This window comes from Euprymna scolopes, chromosome 14 (assembly GCF_053919585.1).
Source record: "Euprymna scolopes isolate OS-2025 chromosome 14, ASM5391958v1, whole genome shotgun sequence".
In the NCBI taxonomy this organism is placed as follows: Eukaryota; Metazoa; Mollusca; class Cephalopoda; order Sepiida; family Sepiolidae; genus Euprymna; species Euprymna scolopes.
The window spans coordinates 23,543,264-23,561,734 of record NC_136495.1 but is presented as its reverse complement, the minus strand read 5'-3'; the positions used below and the strand labels follow the sequence as shown (position 1 = coordinate 23,561,734).

The following is an 18,471-nucleotide window of genomic DNA, read 5'->3' as shown; positions in this document are numbered from 1 at the left end:
ATGAAACTTCTTTCATATTTCCCCTCCAGCTATATAATATAAACACTTTGATACTCTGCTATCCAACATATACACTTTTTAGTACTGTGACTATATGTTACATGGTAAAAAGGGTCTGTCCCCTTTTTCATGTAAGTAAAAATAGAGATTTAGTTAAAATGAAAATGAAATAGAATAGACGAAATTCGAACCTCGTAATTTAGGTTTAGAAATAGATTACGAGAGAGAATTAGAAAATGGAATGTAAAAACAAACCATTGTTTAGCTTAGAGATAAAATAGTTTTAAGAAAAAGAATGTGCATTTGTCAATTCTGTTATGAAATTGAATTGAGGAATGCAACTATAGGATAATTTGATAAACATGTTTTTTACATATTGGAAATATAGGTTACTGGAAATATAGGTTAAAATTCCTTTTGTAAACAAAGGAAAATGTTTTGGACACCATTTCCAGAACACGTGAAAGAAGACACATGTTTTAACATGTGTATGACGTCATGGAAAATGGGAAGTTCTCGATATAGTAAGAAACTTTAGAGTTAAGCAGAGAGAATCTGGGGACGACAGACGTCAGTCTGGAGTCCAGAGATGGACAGTCGAACGTCTGGAAGTGAGGCGGTCACCTTTGAAACATAGAATGTAAACCTTTGAATTCCTGACTAAGAAAACCACCGACCGGTCCATGGAAATAAACGCGCCATGTGTTTTTATAAACGTCGTCTTTGTGTTGTAATTCTACCAAAAGGTAAAGTGAAATTGTCATTATATGTCTTATATATCCTGTGTTTTTAAATGTCTTCACATACACAATGTCTCTACATCTCATATCTACAATGTGAACACTAAGACTGTCTCAACACTGTCTCCTCACTCTAAGAGCTTCTACTACACTTCTAAGTATGAACATTTTATATATATGAATCTCTTCATAACACGAACACAGAACGCAACATCTCTCTTAATAAGACTCTCTAAGACTCACTTTTAATAAGACTTCCTAACAACGAAGAACAATAACAACAACAACAACAATAATAATAATAATGAAACCTCTATATAACATATATAAACAATATGAGCCTCTCACCTTTCCCCCCCCCCACTGCTGATCAAATTTTTCATGTTGTCCAAATGTTGGTCAGATGAAAAAATGTCTTGTGATGGATCTAACAAACAAAGTGAACCTCACCACTTATTTTAGTTCTATAGCATTTGAACTCCGCATTGAAGACAGAATGATTAAGTCTGCACTCTATTACGAGTTTTCGTTTCACTAACTTTCCTCTAACAGTCCAGATTTAACTAAAAAGAATACATTTAAACTGCTGATTTCCTCACTGTTCGACATTCCTGCAACATTAGAAGACAAAATTATTTCTGGAGTCACTACAACCTACTTAGAACAAAAAGAATCTGGTGCTACTAGATCATGCTGTCTGAAGATATTGGCTTCCTGACTTTAATGAACCAAATATTTATAATTTTTTTTTTTTTGCTTTCTCTTTGCAAAAATTAATCAATATTCTGCAAAGCCAAAAATAATTTTGTTCTACAAAACAACTAAACCAAACACAATATTTGAAGATATAAAGAATTTAATGCATAACAATTTTTTTTCCAAAATTACTGGATTTCGCATTAAATAACCTGAAATTGGTTGATATGCCATAAAACAAAGCACCCAAACCAAACACTATGAATAAATATTTGAAAATATAAAAGGATTTTAACTGTAGAAACAGTTCTGAAATTAATGGATTCGGCATTAAATAACTCAAAACAACCAAACCAAATAAAAAGCATAAAAATGTGTTTGTTCCCCATTTTTTTTTTTTTTCAACTTGAATCTAGTTATTCCTTTTATCTGTTATTTTATTTATTTATTATTATTTTTTTTTTTTTTTTTTTGCACTCTCTCTTTCTCCCAGGTTAAACACAGACATAGCATTTGCTAAGAACCACCAACTGAAATCCCTTCTTGTTCTCAGCGGCATTTCCACTAAAGAAGATATTCATAAAGAGGAGAAAAACTCTGACAACCCCAACGCTATTGTTCCAGATTTTTATTTGCCCTCACTCAAAGAATTTGCTGAACTTTTACCAGAATAACTAATAGACAAACTATTATAATAACTATCAGCACTAGCTAACATCCCGGTAGTGATCACATTATTTTTTAGATAAGGTGTTCACTTAGAAAAATTTCTTTGGAACAGTGAAAAAGAAAACAATAAAGTTTTGATTTCTTTTTTTTTAGTTTTTTTATTAAATTGAAACCTCTAGAAACTTTCAAATATTTTTAAATACACAAAATTAGGTTCTTATCCAGAAGTCCCTCTATATTAAAAACAAAACTAAAAATCTGTATGATGTACGTACGTGTGACAAAATAAAAATATATTCCGAAAATTATTTTAATTGATTAAGTCATTTTTATAAAGAAAATCATTTTTAAACGATTAATGGAAATACAACATAAATCTCAAATTTTTAATGGAGTTATTTCCCTTGCTTTTTGATATTTTCTTTTAGTACTTGTACAGTTTAATCGAGACATTAAAAAATGAAAATATTGAAAAATGGTTATACTGTACGCATCCGTTATGGGAAAAAATTTGTTATGATACCGAGCAAAAGGTTTGATTTTTAGGAAGAAAAGCTAGTATTAAAGATGAGGAGGGAGTGTCGGCGCTTTACGTGGCATATTCCAAAAATTCAGTCTTCAACGCGCTCTCATAAAAATGAGTTTTTCCGCTGTAAAAAAAAACAAAAAAAACTACTCGATCAAATTAAGTGAATTTTTTTTTTTTTTTTTTTTCTCTCGGAGATCTTCAAACGGATACGTACCTTTTTTCGATATTTTCATTTAATGTCTTGATTAAATGTACAAGTACCTTTTTTTTTCAAAATAGGCAAGCGAGACAGTTATTACTCCTATACTCATAAAATTTGATTTTCTTATTTAAAGATATAACTACTTGGCCAATTTAGGTGATTTGTGGAATGGCTTTTTTGTTTTGTCACGCATACATATATTATAAATATTTGTCTGTATTTTTGTTTTTTTAATATGAGGGAATTCTGGAAAAGAACCCAAAACCATTATGAAAATGTAAAATTTGAAGAAAGACTAAAGCATGAGAAATAGATTATTAGAAATACTGGTAAAATAGAAAGTATCTACTTTATTATGGCTGCCATATATGAAAACCAACATTAATCAAAAAAAAAAAAAAATCACAATCATATCCAAATATTTTTTTTTTCAAATAAATTTTTTTAACAATTTGCTTAATCTTTATATATATATATATATATATATATATATATATATATATAAAAGGCAAATGCGGCGCGTGCATTTTTGTATGTCTCGAAAAGTCTTTCTTCGCTGATGGTCCCGTGGGGGGGGGGGTACTATCGCTTAGAAGTGTTTATATACCCCCTAGATAATAATATCAAAGATTTGGGAACACGGGTCGCGTCTAGATTTATTTACGGCAATTTTTACAAAATTCTTGTTATTTCAGCCTGTCTTGTGTTCGTTCAGCTTTTTTTTGTATAAAACCAAAACTAATTTAAAGCTAATAATTGTTCTCGGCAATCACACCGGGGGAACATCCAGTAGCAATCAGCTTTGATCAATGTGGGGGCAAACTCCTTATATCAGACAATTACTCAATCTGGATAATTCCCTTTTTAATGGGGAGCTGGTCCCCCCATCCCCAACATCTTGGGGAAACAACCAGCCAAAGTTGGATCCACAAACCCAAAAGCTGCCCCTCAATAAAAGTTAACTCTGCTTTTAATTAATGAGGTCAAATAGAAGTAGCAGAGTTAACTTTTATTGTGGGCACGTGTCAATTCTGTTTTTAATACTTAAATAAATAAATTTAAACGTGTTTCAGTTGCTCTTTGTTGGTCGAGCGGGTAACGTGTCAGGTTTTTTGCACACTTTCTTTTCCACCTTCGCCTCAAGGCTTCGGGTTCGATCCTAACTACTTACCAAAACTGTTTTTTTTTTAAGCCTCCCCTTAACACAAACATCCGGGCAACGATTTTTTAAAAAGTTTTTAAATTGTTTATATAATATTTAAACAGGGTTCTTACTTCGCTTATTCCTTTGTTTTGATCCCCCCCCCGCCCAACATGCACACCGCTAAACACCCGGGCAACGCTGGATACCTCCGCTAGTCTATATATATAAAAGGCAAAATGTGATCATTTTATGTATGTCTGGCAAAGGCTTTTTTCACCGGCATTTTCCAGGGGATTACCATGTCTTAAAACTTTTTATATACTCCTTAGATAATAATATCTATGATTTGTGAATGCGCGTCGTGTCTAGATTTATTTAGATCGACTTTTATAAGATTCGCGCTATTTCACTCTGTCGCTTGTTTGTTTGGCTTTTTAGTATAAATACAGTGAAACTTAATACAAATGTCATTCTCGGCTTTTGCGACGAAACGTCCAGAAAGCAATCAGCTTTTGGTCAATGTGGAGTTTATCCTTATATCAGAAAATTGCTATTCGATTTAGACAATCCCCTTGAAATGAGGAGCTGCTTCCACCCCCATCATCTTGGGGAAGCAAAAACTAAAAAATACTGCCACGTCATCGTAACACTCCCGTGATGACCTCATTTAGCGTCTACCTGTCAATCAAACCTCTTTTACTCGCTTTATAAGCCTTAACTTAACACACTAATCAATTACTCTCACTCGTGGCCGAGACAGCAAAGTGGTTGGCTTTTGTTTCCACCTCCGCATCAAAGCTTCCAGGTTCAATCCTGCCTCCTGACCAAAACTATTTTTTTTTCTTTTACACCTTTAAACACCCGGGCAACGTTTTTTTTTTTTTCTTTTAATTTAAACAAGGTTATTACTTCGTTTATTCTTTAGTTTACCTCCCCCCTCCCTATACACACAGCGTTGTTATTTTAAGATTGCAAGTTCGATCCGACAGGTTTATTTATACCATTTTTTTTTTACATGTTTTTTTTTTTTAACATCGTCTTTTTTATAATATTTAAACAAGGTTATTACTTATACACAGCCCCCCCCCAACACCCGGGCAACGCCGGGTACCTCCGCCGCTAGTTAATAAAATCAAATTACATTATAGGAATTTGGATTTTTTTAATTCTGAAAATATTTTTTTACAAATAATTAAATAATTTTTTAAAATTGTAATGTTTTTTATTTTTAAAAATAGTTTTGAAATAGTTTAATCATTAACAAGATATAATTATGTCACAATTATAAACAAATGTTTTTTTTATATAATTGGTATCAATTTTTATTAACACAGATTTGCAGTTTCAAGTATGGCAACCATGATGAAGTGGATATTTTCTATTTTACCGAAATATTAAAATATTAATCACAAATGTAAACTCTTTTTTAAATATGTAAACTCATAAACTAAAACTCTAAAATATGGGGGGGGGGGTCTTTTTTTTTTTTCTTTGACTAGTGAATTATCAAGGCCAAAAACAACTTTTAGAGTTGATACATTTTCTCTTACTGAATATTTGTAATTATTAAAGGGAAGTAATTATGTAATGCATTATAAATAATAGAATAAATATCGTTAAAGATAGTTTTATTTTTTCATTTATTATTTTTTGTTGTTGTTTTAATAACAATGAGAAGTTGTTATTCTGAAATGCACGATATACTCTCTAGTGTTTCTCAGGGTTTGATGTTGAAATCTGTATTATTTAACATATCTTTCCTTTTCATTTTCTATGAAATGTAAAGTTTTGACTGAAAACAACCAAAGCCTAAATAGAAAATGTAATAAAAATAGTTGAGTTTTCTAAATTGTTTTGTTGTTTATTTTTCCCCAATTGTATACTGGTATTTTTTTTTTTCCTTTTTCTTCAACTGACTTTCATCCAAATATATTTTTTTAATAAATCACTATCAAGTCAAAAACAACTCGAACGGTTAGTGAGGTGTATAGATTGACAGTAAAATAATGAATATGCTGAGAGGATTTGAAATCTCTACATGTATCCCACTAAAAAAAAAAAAAAAAAAAAAAAACTGCTGACACACCTATTCTTCTTTCTATGTCAAGAACACGATACCATATATTCCATTCTAATCTTTTTTTATTTATTTTTTTTGTATATTCCACTTAGCTTCCACTACCGTTTAGAAAGTGGCCTGCTTGTTTTCAGATCACCTGAAAAACTGAGTTGTTTCACACTTAGCAAAGTGTTGGGAGAGCTTTACTAACCTGTCCAATTATGCATTTTGTTTAGTTTATTTTCCATTTTGCTTGTTTATTAGTTATCCTCCCATCATAATTCATGTATCTTTATTTTATTTTTTTATGCAAATAAAATTTCATTTAAGCCATTTGAGATTCGCGTAAGTAGAATTAGGCCATAGTGAATGCAGTATTTTAGATAAGTGTTAGAGCATAGCGTAGAACCAAAAGATAATTAGCAGAACGTGTGATGATCGACTTCCTGCTTCTCTCCCAAAATTATTAGAGCATCCTTAAACAAAATAAAATTTTGTAATCTTGCATCTTATTATATAAACAATTGTGAGTACTTGTCAAGCCGTCTTCTTAAATAATCAAATTCTACTGAATTTCCACTATTACCAATCATCATAATGTCTTCCTAGCCATCTGACAATCATTAAGCTTTATCCTCAACTGGCTTTTGGGCCTTGATAAGTGGTGACTGTAGAAGAAAAACAAAACAGTTAAATAGTATCGATGATCATGGAATGTGAAGACTAAAAGACAAAATAGCGCAGGAAGCAAGAGTTACGAGGTTGACAGAAGTAAACCCAAGGTCCACTTTCTATTCTCCAGTTGTCCACTAAGAAAGGTTTATCAACAACCCAATTATTTTATAAATGCTATTTTAAATTTAGGTGTCAGCGTTAGTTTGAGACAATTGATGGCAGATTGTGGCTCAGAGCAAACCAAGCTTTAGCAGATGAGATAAAATGATTAATCCATGAACAGTGATGACCTTGACTTACAACTATGGTCTAGATGTTAGTGTTTGGAGTGTTTTTATTTATTTACTTTTATTTATTTATTTGCAATGGTATCACACACACACGCACGCACACACACAAACTGATCTACACAATGTATAAGAGTTTTTCTTTTGGGAGTTTGCATCATTCTATTTTAATTTGGTTTCATACTTGTAAGCTAGTACACATGCCTTCTGCAATCTCCAAGACGATACGGTCAGAAGGAGATGAGCAAAAAATCCATCTTTGCTGTAAGAGCCAAATACAGTCTCAAAAATCTTATTTCCCAAAAGCCAGAAAGAAGATATAATCTAATAAAAAAATAAATAAATAAATAAAAAAAGATAAGTACATTTATAAATATTTCTCTTTGATTTTTTTCCTCTTTTTTCATTTCCTCAATGAACTATTCAATTTGAACATTCTCTGAAGTTAATGTTTTGTTATATATAAAGTTTAAAGTAAACTTGACTGCATTTGTCTATTTTACCTTTATCTACATGGAAGTTGACCGATTGTGCATTTTAATATTAAATTAAATGGATCATGAAAGATGAGATAAATAATCCTGACGATAAGAGCTATGATTTAAATGGGAGCAACAGTTTTTGAAAAGAAAGAAATTCAACTGTCTATATAATTAAACAATTTTACTAGTAATAAAGAATGGACAACAGAAGATGGTATAGATACAGAATGAGAAGGGGTTTTTTTTGTTACACAGGAATCACCACTTATCAAGGCCCAGAGACTACTCGAGGATAAGGGTTATTGTTTTATGAGAACTTATCTTTTTTATAGAAATCGCTCCATGCAGGAATAAAGTCGCTTGATGTAAGGAGCTAAAAGAGGAAAAATATATATAATAATACTTCAAGGTCAAAAATTAACTAACAATAAATGTTAGATTCCAGATCCAGAAAACAGCAATTCTTCTCCCTTTTGTAAGAAACATTGCTCATGGAATATGAGGATAAAAGGACAAAATAAGGAAAGTGAGAATTATGAGTTTGCCAAAAGTAAATCCAAGGTCTATTTCCTACTCTCTTTTTCCAATAATATCTAAGAAAGATTGTTTGAATAACTACTTGCATGTGCAGGGTCTGTCAGTTATGCCGATTTTTGTCACAAAAGAAATGACCAAACGCTACCTTCATGGACTTTTATCATTCAAACATGGTAGTTCCTTGTGTGTGTAAGAATTTACCTTAAGGTAATGCCCTGCCGAGGTGTGAACGCGATTCGGGTGCCACACACATTAGAGGTTCGAATCAAAGGAAAACATATTGTCAGCTCCATGTCTTGAGTGGGAAGAGAAAGAGAAAGAGGAAATGGAAAGCACCTCCTGTTGGGTAAAGCAGAGGTTACCACAAGGGCGAGAACTGATGCGTTGTTTAAAAGGTGTATGCATGGATGTGTGTGCAGTTTGCTTGAATTCATGTTAGATTAAAAAGGTATGTTCTTATATATCTATATATGTTTTCTCCCCTGTTGCCAACGTTAATCTTGAAAAGGGTTGGCTGAAAGACGTCTCGATAGAGTTTTTTTTTTCTGCCCCACCCTTTATTTATCCCTTTTATCAAATTTATGCTTAGGAGAAATATACTTTAGAAGTGTATTTTAGTCTTCTTTCATTTTAATTGCTTATGTTTAAACTATGGAAGTAAAAAAAAACAAGAAAAACTAAACCCTAAGCAATTAATTATGGCACTATGTTCGGTGTTATTCAAAAGTGTTATAAAAATCTTGAAATTTAGTATATAGGGTATTCAGACATGTGGAAAACATTTTAAATCGGTTTTCATCCAGAAAAAAGGGGCTGCTATGCCGTTAACACTCAGCACATATGCACATCAGTGTCTGAGCTGGATCCCCCACTCGTCTACGAAATGCCTGAACTCCCCACTGCAGAAGGTTGTGTCGTTGTCTGTGGGGATCTCCTCAGGCGGCCCCCTTTCATAAAATATGGACTCCAATTCATGGATGACACTGGAGGAATCCTGTCTTATTAATGGGCGCTAGATCGTGAATCTTGTCGGTCCATAATCAATCAGAGTGAGGAAGTGCTGGCTGCCATCGTGGGTTATGTCCATACCCAGTTGGCTCCAAGTCATGTCTACTCCCAGTCGACCTTTCTGCCATCTAGCTGGGGCGGGGTCGATTGACTGGCATGTTTGGCATTCCTTAACTACCGCTTTCACTGCACTTTTGGGCACCGACGAATTGGACAACTGCACAAAATAACATGTCAGTCTCACTCCGGGGTGCCTGCTGAGGTGCTGTATCTCCCTGATTTCGTCCGCCATCTCAATAGTATAATAATGGTACTGGCTCAGCTTCCTTCTTCATGGCGTCATACCGTCTCTGTGGCATCCGAGTGAGCCTATCAGCAAGGTTGCAATTTGAAGTGACCAGTACCGTATCCACAGAAAAGTTGTACTTTGTTATCAGCTTTCTTATGGTCTCCAACCTCTGTCTGATCAGCATCTCGGTGGCTGCCTTAGTGCACACCCTGGTCTTGCCTGTCAGTATGTTCGATATCCAGTGGTACACGCATAGCAAATCAGTGTGTATGTGTAATTTCCTGACTTTCCACTAGAGTGCCAGGTTAATGCCTTTTATCACGCATTTTGCTCTGCAAGGTTGATTTGAGCAGCGTCATTCGTTGGTCGCAACCAACAAGCATCCTCAATTGCACCCCATTCTTCTCCAACAGCACACCAATCACCAGACAGCTCGCATCTACCCACACGTTCAGTTTTTCTCCCTGCACACACCAGTCTCCTTTAGTGAGTTCATCCTGCTTTACCCTTGCGATGGTCTCCTTCACTATGTGAACCAACAGATCATCTGCTATTTCATCATCTCAGCCTTTGGTGACTGTGCTTGCCCTCCTCTTAATGATGCCTGTTTCTGCATGAGTCCATCCACACACTAGTAGTTGCCCTACAAGTTTTCCACACAAAGTGTGCAGTTTCGTGCCCCCATTTCAAGGACCCTCACTCTTGTTGAATGTTCAGGCTCAAGACACAGGGGTCATCATCCAAATGTTCTGAGTCCTTGCAAATCAAACCAAACTCAGCCAGTTTGGACCTTACACGTGATGATGACACAACGTCTTCGTTCACATATATGTCATCAAAGTACACTGATGTCCAATCTTTTCTTGTTTCTTCCTGTGACAACAGTGTTAATGATGTTTTCATTATTTGGGGTGCCACATTCAGCCCAAAGTCTAGTCTGGTAAGGCAGTACCTCCTGCCAGCAAACACCACCATCTGAAATGACCACATCATTTCACTGACCCGGACCTGCAGGTATGCTTTTCTTAGATTCAGTAGGGACACATTGGAACCCTGCTAGCATCACTCTTATAGCTTGCTGGCACAAACGTCAGCATCTGCCGTGAGTGCATCAACATATACGTTTAGTTTGCGGTAGTCCATCACTGGCCTCACCTTTGCTTTGTTGTGCTGAGCAATCACCATCAGCGGGGCCAGGCATTTGAGAGGTCCAAGTTTCTCATAGGGGTAGGGAATTAACCAGCCATCCTTGATCCAATCACGGAGTTCCTCTTCGTATGCAGGCCTCATTTGGTCGGGCACATGGTACTCTGTTACCTCATTTCGCAGTTTGGCTGGTTCCTGGTTTTCCGACCACTTCCATGAGACTGTCCAAGTTTTCTGCTGATGGTCAAATTCGACAATAATGTCTGACTGGTCAATCTTCCGTGCAGCGCACAACAAAACCTTCTCCTGAAACTGTACTATCCCTGTCTGCATTATGTGAACACTACCTAGGGCTCTGACGGCATCATAGCCTAGAAGCAGGTCAAAGCTCAGTGGTTTTTCGAACACTACCAGCATCCTGATGTTAGCTGAATTTCCAGTTCTTGTGCAATGTTCACAGCGCCTACCCCGCAACATGTCCACATCTCCAAGTGTGGCAGAGGTTCGTGCTCACTATAGTGCAAGAGCACCCAGAATTGAGGAGTGCTGAACACAATGTCTGATTGATATAGACCTGAATGGTCTGAAGCGTCTCATATAATTTCTGCTTGGGAAAGAGGTAAATGCTGGCACCTTGTCCCTGAGCTAGTAGACCTTGGCCCGGTCTACTAGCTCATTAAGGGACAACGAAGCTATGCTTGAGCTTGCTCGTAGGAATTGCTTTGCTCCGGTCGGGAGCTATGCCAGAAATTTGCATGCCAATGACTGCTCAGGCAGCCCACCAAATAACACCGTCAACTTCGTCAGCTCAGCCAGATAAACATCGGCAGTTTCGCCTGGAGGTAACGTTCTTGCCTCAAATTGCTCCCAAGCAGTGGCGGGGTCTATAGCAAACGCCTTGTATAATACGGCCTTGTTCCTTTCATAATTCTGTTTTTCCTCAGGACTAAGCTATTGATATACTGTGAAAGCCCTGCCAGACAGACGTAGAGGAACCAAGTGTTTAATGCTCTTCATGCTAAACAGGCAATGCAGTTCCACCTTCTCAACCCAGTCAAGTACTGGGGTTGAGCCATCAAATTCTGGTATTAACTTAAGGTCAAACTTGACCCCCATTATGCCGAAATAGCTTGCCGTTAAATGGGCTGGTAAACATAAAACATAAATAAATAAAATAAACAAAAAGTCCAGATAGAATTCATGACTGTATTTCATCCTTACAACTTCCTGTTAACTTATCCTTATATAAGTATTCTATTTTACTTTCTTTTATTTTTCTTTTCAATAACAATCTTAAAATCTTCACGTTGTAAGGAAGATAACCATGTTTATGAAATTTTTATCAATTTACCAATTTCTAAGTTTTTGAGGCATTCATATTTTAATATTTTGACTTTAGTATGTTTGAAATTGTCCGAATGGTCACGAAACAATTGTAACATAATATGATGCTCTCATTTTTTTATTTTTATTGTCTTGATTTTGTGAAAATATTATTTGCATGCTCGATCATGAAAACTGATAATTATGAAGCTTAATAATTGAGTCAAGTAATTTGGACTTGAATTTTTATTGGTATATGAACATTACCAAATTTAAATACATTTTAATCCATTAAAACGTTTGGTTAAAGAAATACTAATAAGATATATATATGTTGTGAGTTTAGAGCGCTAGTGCGCATGCGCACCAGATGTTTACAAATAGAACGAAATTGGCGCCTTTTCCCAGCTTAGTCGTTCGTTACCGACCATGTTGTTGTACCTGCTGAATTTTATGTTGAATAAAACCTTTCTAATATCTTAAAAGGTCTTTATTTTTCATTACAATTTATTCAACATAAAATTAAAAATTAACAGCAACAATGGATGCTATACTGAGACCTGGTAAATTCGAAGGATCGTCAGATACAACCGCTGACGAATGGAATCATTGGTATCGTACCCTCACCAACTGAATCGACTTTCTCACAGTCGCTCATCCTCAAAATCGTCCGAATAAGTTAAGTATTCTGATTAATTTCATCTCACCGAAGGTCTATTCTCTTATATCTCACTGTTCAACATTCGAGAGGGCTATTAGCATCCTTCAAGCAACCTATGTAAAACCGGTAAATTCTGTGTTTGCTCGTCACTTTCTCGCCACTAGGAAACAAAATCAAGGTGAATCTATTGATCAGTTTCTCCTAAAACTAAAGAATCTTTCTAAGGATTGTAAATTTGAAGATGTTACTGCCTCTCAACATGTGGAGCTAGCGATACGTGACCCATTTATCACAGGTCTCACTTCCTCAACTATTAGGCAGAGATTACTTGAAAGTTTTGAAATTAACCTAGATCATGCCATAGCAACTGCACAAAATCTAGAAATGGCCCAACATAATGCAGCAGCTTATGACACATCAATTGTAGCAAAGGCATCTATTCATACAGATGAATCTGAAAATAACTCTAGTTTGGAACTAACTAATGAATGTGCTGCTATTTCCAGAAATAATCAGGCGACTCACTTCGCCAGATGCTAATTCTGTGGACGAGAAAATCATTCTCGAAATATTTGCCCAGCTCGGAATGCTGACTGCCTTAAATGTGGAAAGAGGGGCCACTTTTCTAAAGTCTGCCGATCTAAAATAAAACAAACAACTTATAATACCAGGACTAGTTCTGCATATATTGCCCTCACTGCGTCATCCCAATATTCTGTAGTAAATGCAACAATTAATAGTACCTGTTTGAAAGCTATGGTAGACAGTGGAAGCACTCATAACTTTATACGAATGAACATCGTGAGATCACTCGGCCTTAGTATATTACCTTCTAATGATACGGTAAGCATGGCTTCCTCGAATCTCACGAGCAAAACCTTAGGACACTGTGCTGTGTCCATCGCTGTTAATGGACAAATTTACACTAATATGCGTCTGTCTATCCTTCCCAACTTGTGTGCTCCAATTATACTAGGACAAGAGTTCATGCAATTGTATAACCGGGTGGAATTCCGTTATAACGGAAAGATACCATCTTTACAGATTTGTAACGTCACTCAGATGAAAATCGAGCCACCGTCTCTTTTTGCTAATTTAGCAAAGAATTGTAAACCCATCACAACAAAAAGCAGAAACTACTCAGCATCAGACTGTGAATTTATCCGGAATGAGATACAAAAATTATTAAAAGAAGGCATCATAATCAAATCGAATTCCCTATGGAGAGCCCAAGTACTAGTAACTAGAAATGAAAGACATAAGCGTCGCATGGTCGTTGACTATTCTGCAACTATAAATCGGTTTACACTTTTGGATGCTTTTCCGCTTCCCAAAATTTCGGATATCATACGCCAACTATCACAGTACAAAATTTTCAATAAGTTGGACCTGAAGTCTGCATATTATCAATGCCCTATACGTAGAGACGAGAGAATTTACACAGCATTTGAAGCTGACGGAGGACTATACGAGTTTTCTAGGTTACCTTTTGGGCTAACGAACTCAGTAGCTGTGTTTCAACGTATTATGCATAATCTGATTCAAGAACATGAACTCCAAGGTACATTTGCCTACATTGATGACATTGTCATCGGAGGAAAAACTAATAAAGAATTAAACGAAAATATGGAAGCTTTTAGAAAGGTTATCAACCGTCTTAACTTGCAACTAAACCCTGTAAAATGTGAATATGGTATAACCAAACTAAAGTTTCTAGGGCACTTATTGGAAAATGGAACAATCAGTCCTGATCTAGACAGACTTACACCACTAAAAGAATTACCGATTCCGAACTGCAGTAAGTCACTCAGGCGGGCTATAGGTCTCTTCTCATACTATTTACCATGGATAGAGAATTTCTCAGATCGGATTTCACCTTTATTAAACATTACGTCCTTTCCTATCACTGAGAAACTCAAAGATCAATTTCAAGCCATGAAAGATGAAATTTGCAAGGCTTCGGTTGCAGCCATTGATGATGAAGTTCCTTTTACAATAGAAACTGATGCATCTGCGACAGCATTAGCAGCCTGCCTTTCCCAGAATGGACGTCCAGTAGCATATTTTTCCAGAACCCTAACGCAGCGTCGACATTCAGCAGTGGAACGTGAATCGGCAGCCATTGTAGAATCTGTGCGTAAATGGCGTGACCTTTTACTCCGTCGACACTTGACCATTATTACTGACCAACAGGCTGCATCATTTATGTTCAACACGCAGACACCAAATCGTATTAAAAACGATAAGCTGCTTCGGTAGAGACTTGAACTTTCAAACTATTCTTATGAGATAGTATATAGACCAGGTTCTCTTAATAACTCTTCAGATACCCTTTCTCAATCATGCTCTGCTTCGCGCTCATTATCACTAAAGGACCTGCACACAGCACTTTGTCATCCTGGAGTAGCGAGACTATCACTTTGTGAGGCAGAAGAATCTACCATTCTCCATGGAAGATGCTAAGCGCACCTGCACTGAATGTCAAATATGTGCTGAACTAAAACCAAGGTTCTTCAAACCTCCATCAGGTCGATTAATCCATTCTCGATCCCCCTTTGAACGTCTTTCAATAGATTTCATGGGACCGAAACCATCTACGAATAATCTCAAATACCTACTCGTGATTGTAGATGAATATTCACGCTATCCTTTTGTCTATCCATGTCAGGACATATCAACAAAAACTGTTATAAATTGTCTCCAGAATTTATTTACCTTTTTTGGATGCCCAGATTCCATCCATAGTGATCGAGGAAGTCAGTTTATTTCATGTGAACTAAAAGAGTTTCTCTGGCAACATGGAGTTGTGATTACCCACTCAACTCCATACCATCCAATCGGCAATGGACAATGCGAGAGAGTAAATGGCACAATTTGGAAAACGATCAAACTTGCACTCAAAACCAGGCAATTGGACGAACATCACTGGCATGAAGTACTCGACATAGCTTTGCACTCTATTCGATCGCTACTTTGTACAGCAACTAACTCAACCCCACACGAGAGAATGTTTAACTTTTCCAGAAGGTCGGGCACCGGATATACCTTACCCGAGTGGCTGCAAGGAGGACCGGCCCTCCTTAGGAAGTTTGTCCGCCAACACAAGTCAGATACCCTAGTGGAACCAGTAGATATAATATCTGCAACTCCCAATTTTGCCAGAATTCGTTTCCCTGATGGCCGTCAGTCAACAGTCTTAACAGAAGACCTAGCCCCCACACCTGTCACTGACCCCTCCTCTACAAACTTGGAATCTCCTGTCTCCCCTGATCATAGTACATCACCAGATTCTACTACTCCATCAAACATCCGTGAACCAGAGTTGATTGATCAACAGGAGACCCCAAAGAATAATATCTCACCAAATGGAGAATCTTTCCCTTCAGTCGACAAAACAAAGTGTTTAGAAATAGAAGAGCAGCAGCAACAGTCTGACTCGAAGAAGGGCGTTTTCAAATTTCTTCCAGAAGCAACAAAAAGGGGAAGGAAGATCACCTGCAACCCGAAATATAAATAAAATGTGGTGGAGAGTGTTGTGAGTTTAGAGCGCTAGTGCGCATGCGCACCAGATGTTTACAAATAGAACGAAATTGGCGCCATTTCCCAGCTTAGTCGTTCGTTACCGATCATGTTGTTGTACCTGCTGAATTTTATGTTGAATAAAACCTTTCTAATATCTTAAAAGGTCTTTATTTTTCATTACAATATATATATATATATATATATATATATATATATATATATATATATATATATATATATATAGTCTTTGAAGTTTTTAACCTTTAAAACTATACAAAAAAATATTTGTTATCATTCGTTAGAAAACCATCTGGTCAGTAAGTCATTTAATCACCTGCAATCACTGCATCAACTCGCTCTCGAATTTACTATAGTACTAATAATTTATTTTTCAAGGGATCATCAGTTGTTTACCATGAAACACTGTTTCGGGAATTTAAAAACAAAACAGTATATTACATCATGGCTCCCCAGCAGTGCTTATCACATATATATTTATAATATTTAGATTGCAGAAATTTCCCTCTGGATAAAAGTACCATAGTTTTATAGCAATGTATTTATAGATGTCACATACAAATTTATTATGTCTAGACTATTAGCCACTTTTGTGAAAATGTAGGACGAAATGAGATTGAAGATGGAGCTTGCATTAAGTTTTATTCGACTAAAAAGAGCGCCGGCAGAAAAACAAGAGGAAAGAAAGATGGCCGATCGCTGTCACTGCTATCTCACAGAGGGAGAGAAAAACAGGGGAAGTAATTCAGGGCAGGAAAGAAAAGAGTTCTTTTATTTTTTAGGTCATTCTCCGTCGCCTAGGAAAGTCCAGTATCACAAGTTTTTTCCAGGACATATTTTCTGACAGCCTCTGTTCAAACTGAAAATAAACAAAAGAGACAAATTGAAAATGGATAATTTTCAGCTAAATACGAAGGTTTACAACAAACTCTAGATGAGCGTCTGAGATTTAATCCATTAGCATCTTCAAAGGAAGTTCTTTGCAAATCATCCAAATGTAAGGGGAGAGTAGATGTAGGAGTGTCGGTTTCAGGGGTATAGTTTTTGATGTCTGCTGGAGTATCAATAGCAGGGTCTTTGGTGATGCTTGGCGGAGGAGGATGATGAAGGCTAGACTTGATAGGGTCCTCTGTAGCACTGTTCAGGCTGTGAATAGTTATTTTTGTCACCAAGTGGTGCAATATGGCATAGAGACATCATCCATTATTAAGTCGCACATGTGCATAGTTGGATTGACATCCAGAATTTCCACTGTCTCAACTAAGGGTTCATATTTATTTCCACGGATATGGCGCCTCAGGAGTGCAGATTTTGATTTGGCTAACCAAGTCAGTATAGAATTGCCAGAAGCAGATTTCCTTTGGAAATTAAACAGACATTCACAAAGAGTACAGTTAGAAGTGGTAGAGAGCAATGAGCGAATGCAGTGGAGTGTTACATCTAGCACCTTTTACCAACTAGTTACGGGGAGATGGTTTGATCGTAGAGCAAGGCTCACTATTTGCCAAATGATTCCATTGTATTTCTTCACTTGACCATTGCCTTGTGGATTAAAAGCAGTCGTTCAACTGGTAGCAATGACCAGAGAGAGAAGGAATTCTTTTAGTTCAGACATGAAAGCAGTGCCCCGATCAGAATGTATGAAGGATTTCCAAAAATAGAAAATAAATTGGTTAGGTGTTTCTTGACAGTTGCTGCCGAGACATCCGCACAACGGTAAGCAAAAGGGAATCTAGGCTTTATCTCAGAACAGATCTGGCATGATCTGGTTACCGCTCCTACATCATCTACAGAGTATGGCATAATCTTGCTTCTAACAAAGTGCACCATTTGGGTTACTCCTGGGTGACACAAATCCCTGTGCAGAGCGTATAGTTTTTCAATAGAAATGGTGGATGAGATAATTCGAGATAGGGCGTCCGCAGCTGCATTTTGTTTTCCTGGATGGTAGATTATGTCGTAGCTGCAGCAGGCAAGTTCTAGCTTCCATCTTGTGATCTTCATTTTTTATTCTGCTCTTGCTTTTGGGGTTGAACATAAAAGAAACAGATTTTTGATCGGTGACAAGTTTAAAATGCTTTCCGAGTAGTAGGTGTCGCCATTTTCAAATGGCTTGTATGATAGTGTAGGCCTCTTTTTTGACTGAAGAGTGTTTCTGTTCAGCAGATGTTAAAATCCTAGAAAAGAAAGCCACAGGACGACCGTTTGGGTGAGCGAGGTGGCGATAGCATGTTCTGAAGCATCAGTTTCAACCTCAAAGCGTAGAGTTTATTCTATAGCTAGCAGGGAAGCTTTTGCAATTTCTTTCTTCAGATAATTGAAGGCATCTGTTTGTTCCTCATCAAGGAGGAAAGTGGGTGACCGTCGAGTTAGAGGATGTAGTTTTTCAAAAAATTTTGAAATCCACCTAGAATAGTGGAAAAACATCCCCATAGCTCGTCGAAGATCAGTATGGTCTAGAGGTAGAGGCAGGTCCACCAATCC

The 18,471-nt window shown here is 36.6% G+C and overlaps 1 protein-coding gene across 3 annotated transcripts in view; it reads left to right on the top strand.

The window, feature by feature from the left end:
* The window catches only part of LOC145292913 (glycerol-3-phosphate phosphatase-like), a 117,125-nt gene that overhangs the window by 55,800 nt on the left and 42,854 nt on the right, over nucleotides 1–18,471 (top strand). Inside the window, exon 8 of one of the 3 annotated variants that reach the window (XM_080139071.1) lies at nucleotides 1,930–5,829. The exons of the other annotated variants lie outside the window; for them this stretch is intronic. Coding sequence (XP_079995197.1) covers nucleotides 1,930–2,110 — 181 coding nt within the window. The 3' untranslated portion in view covers nucleotides 2,111–5,829. Of the gene's footprint in view, nucleotides 1–1,929; nucleotides 5,830–18,471 lie in introns of those variants that run through there. 3 annotated transcript variants of the gene reach the window in all.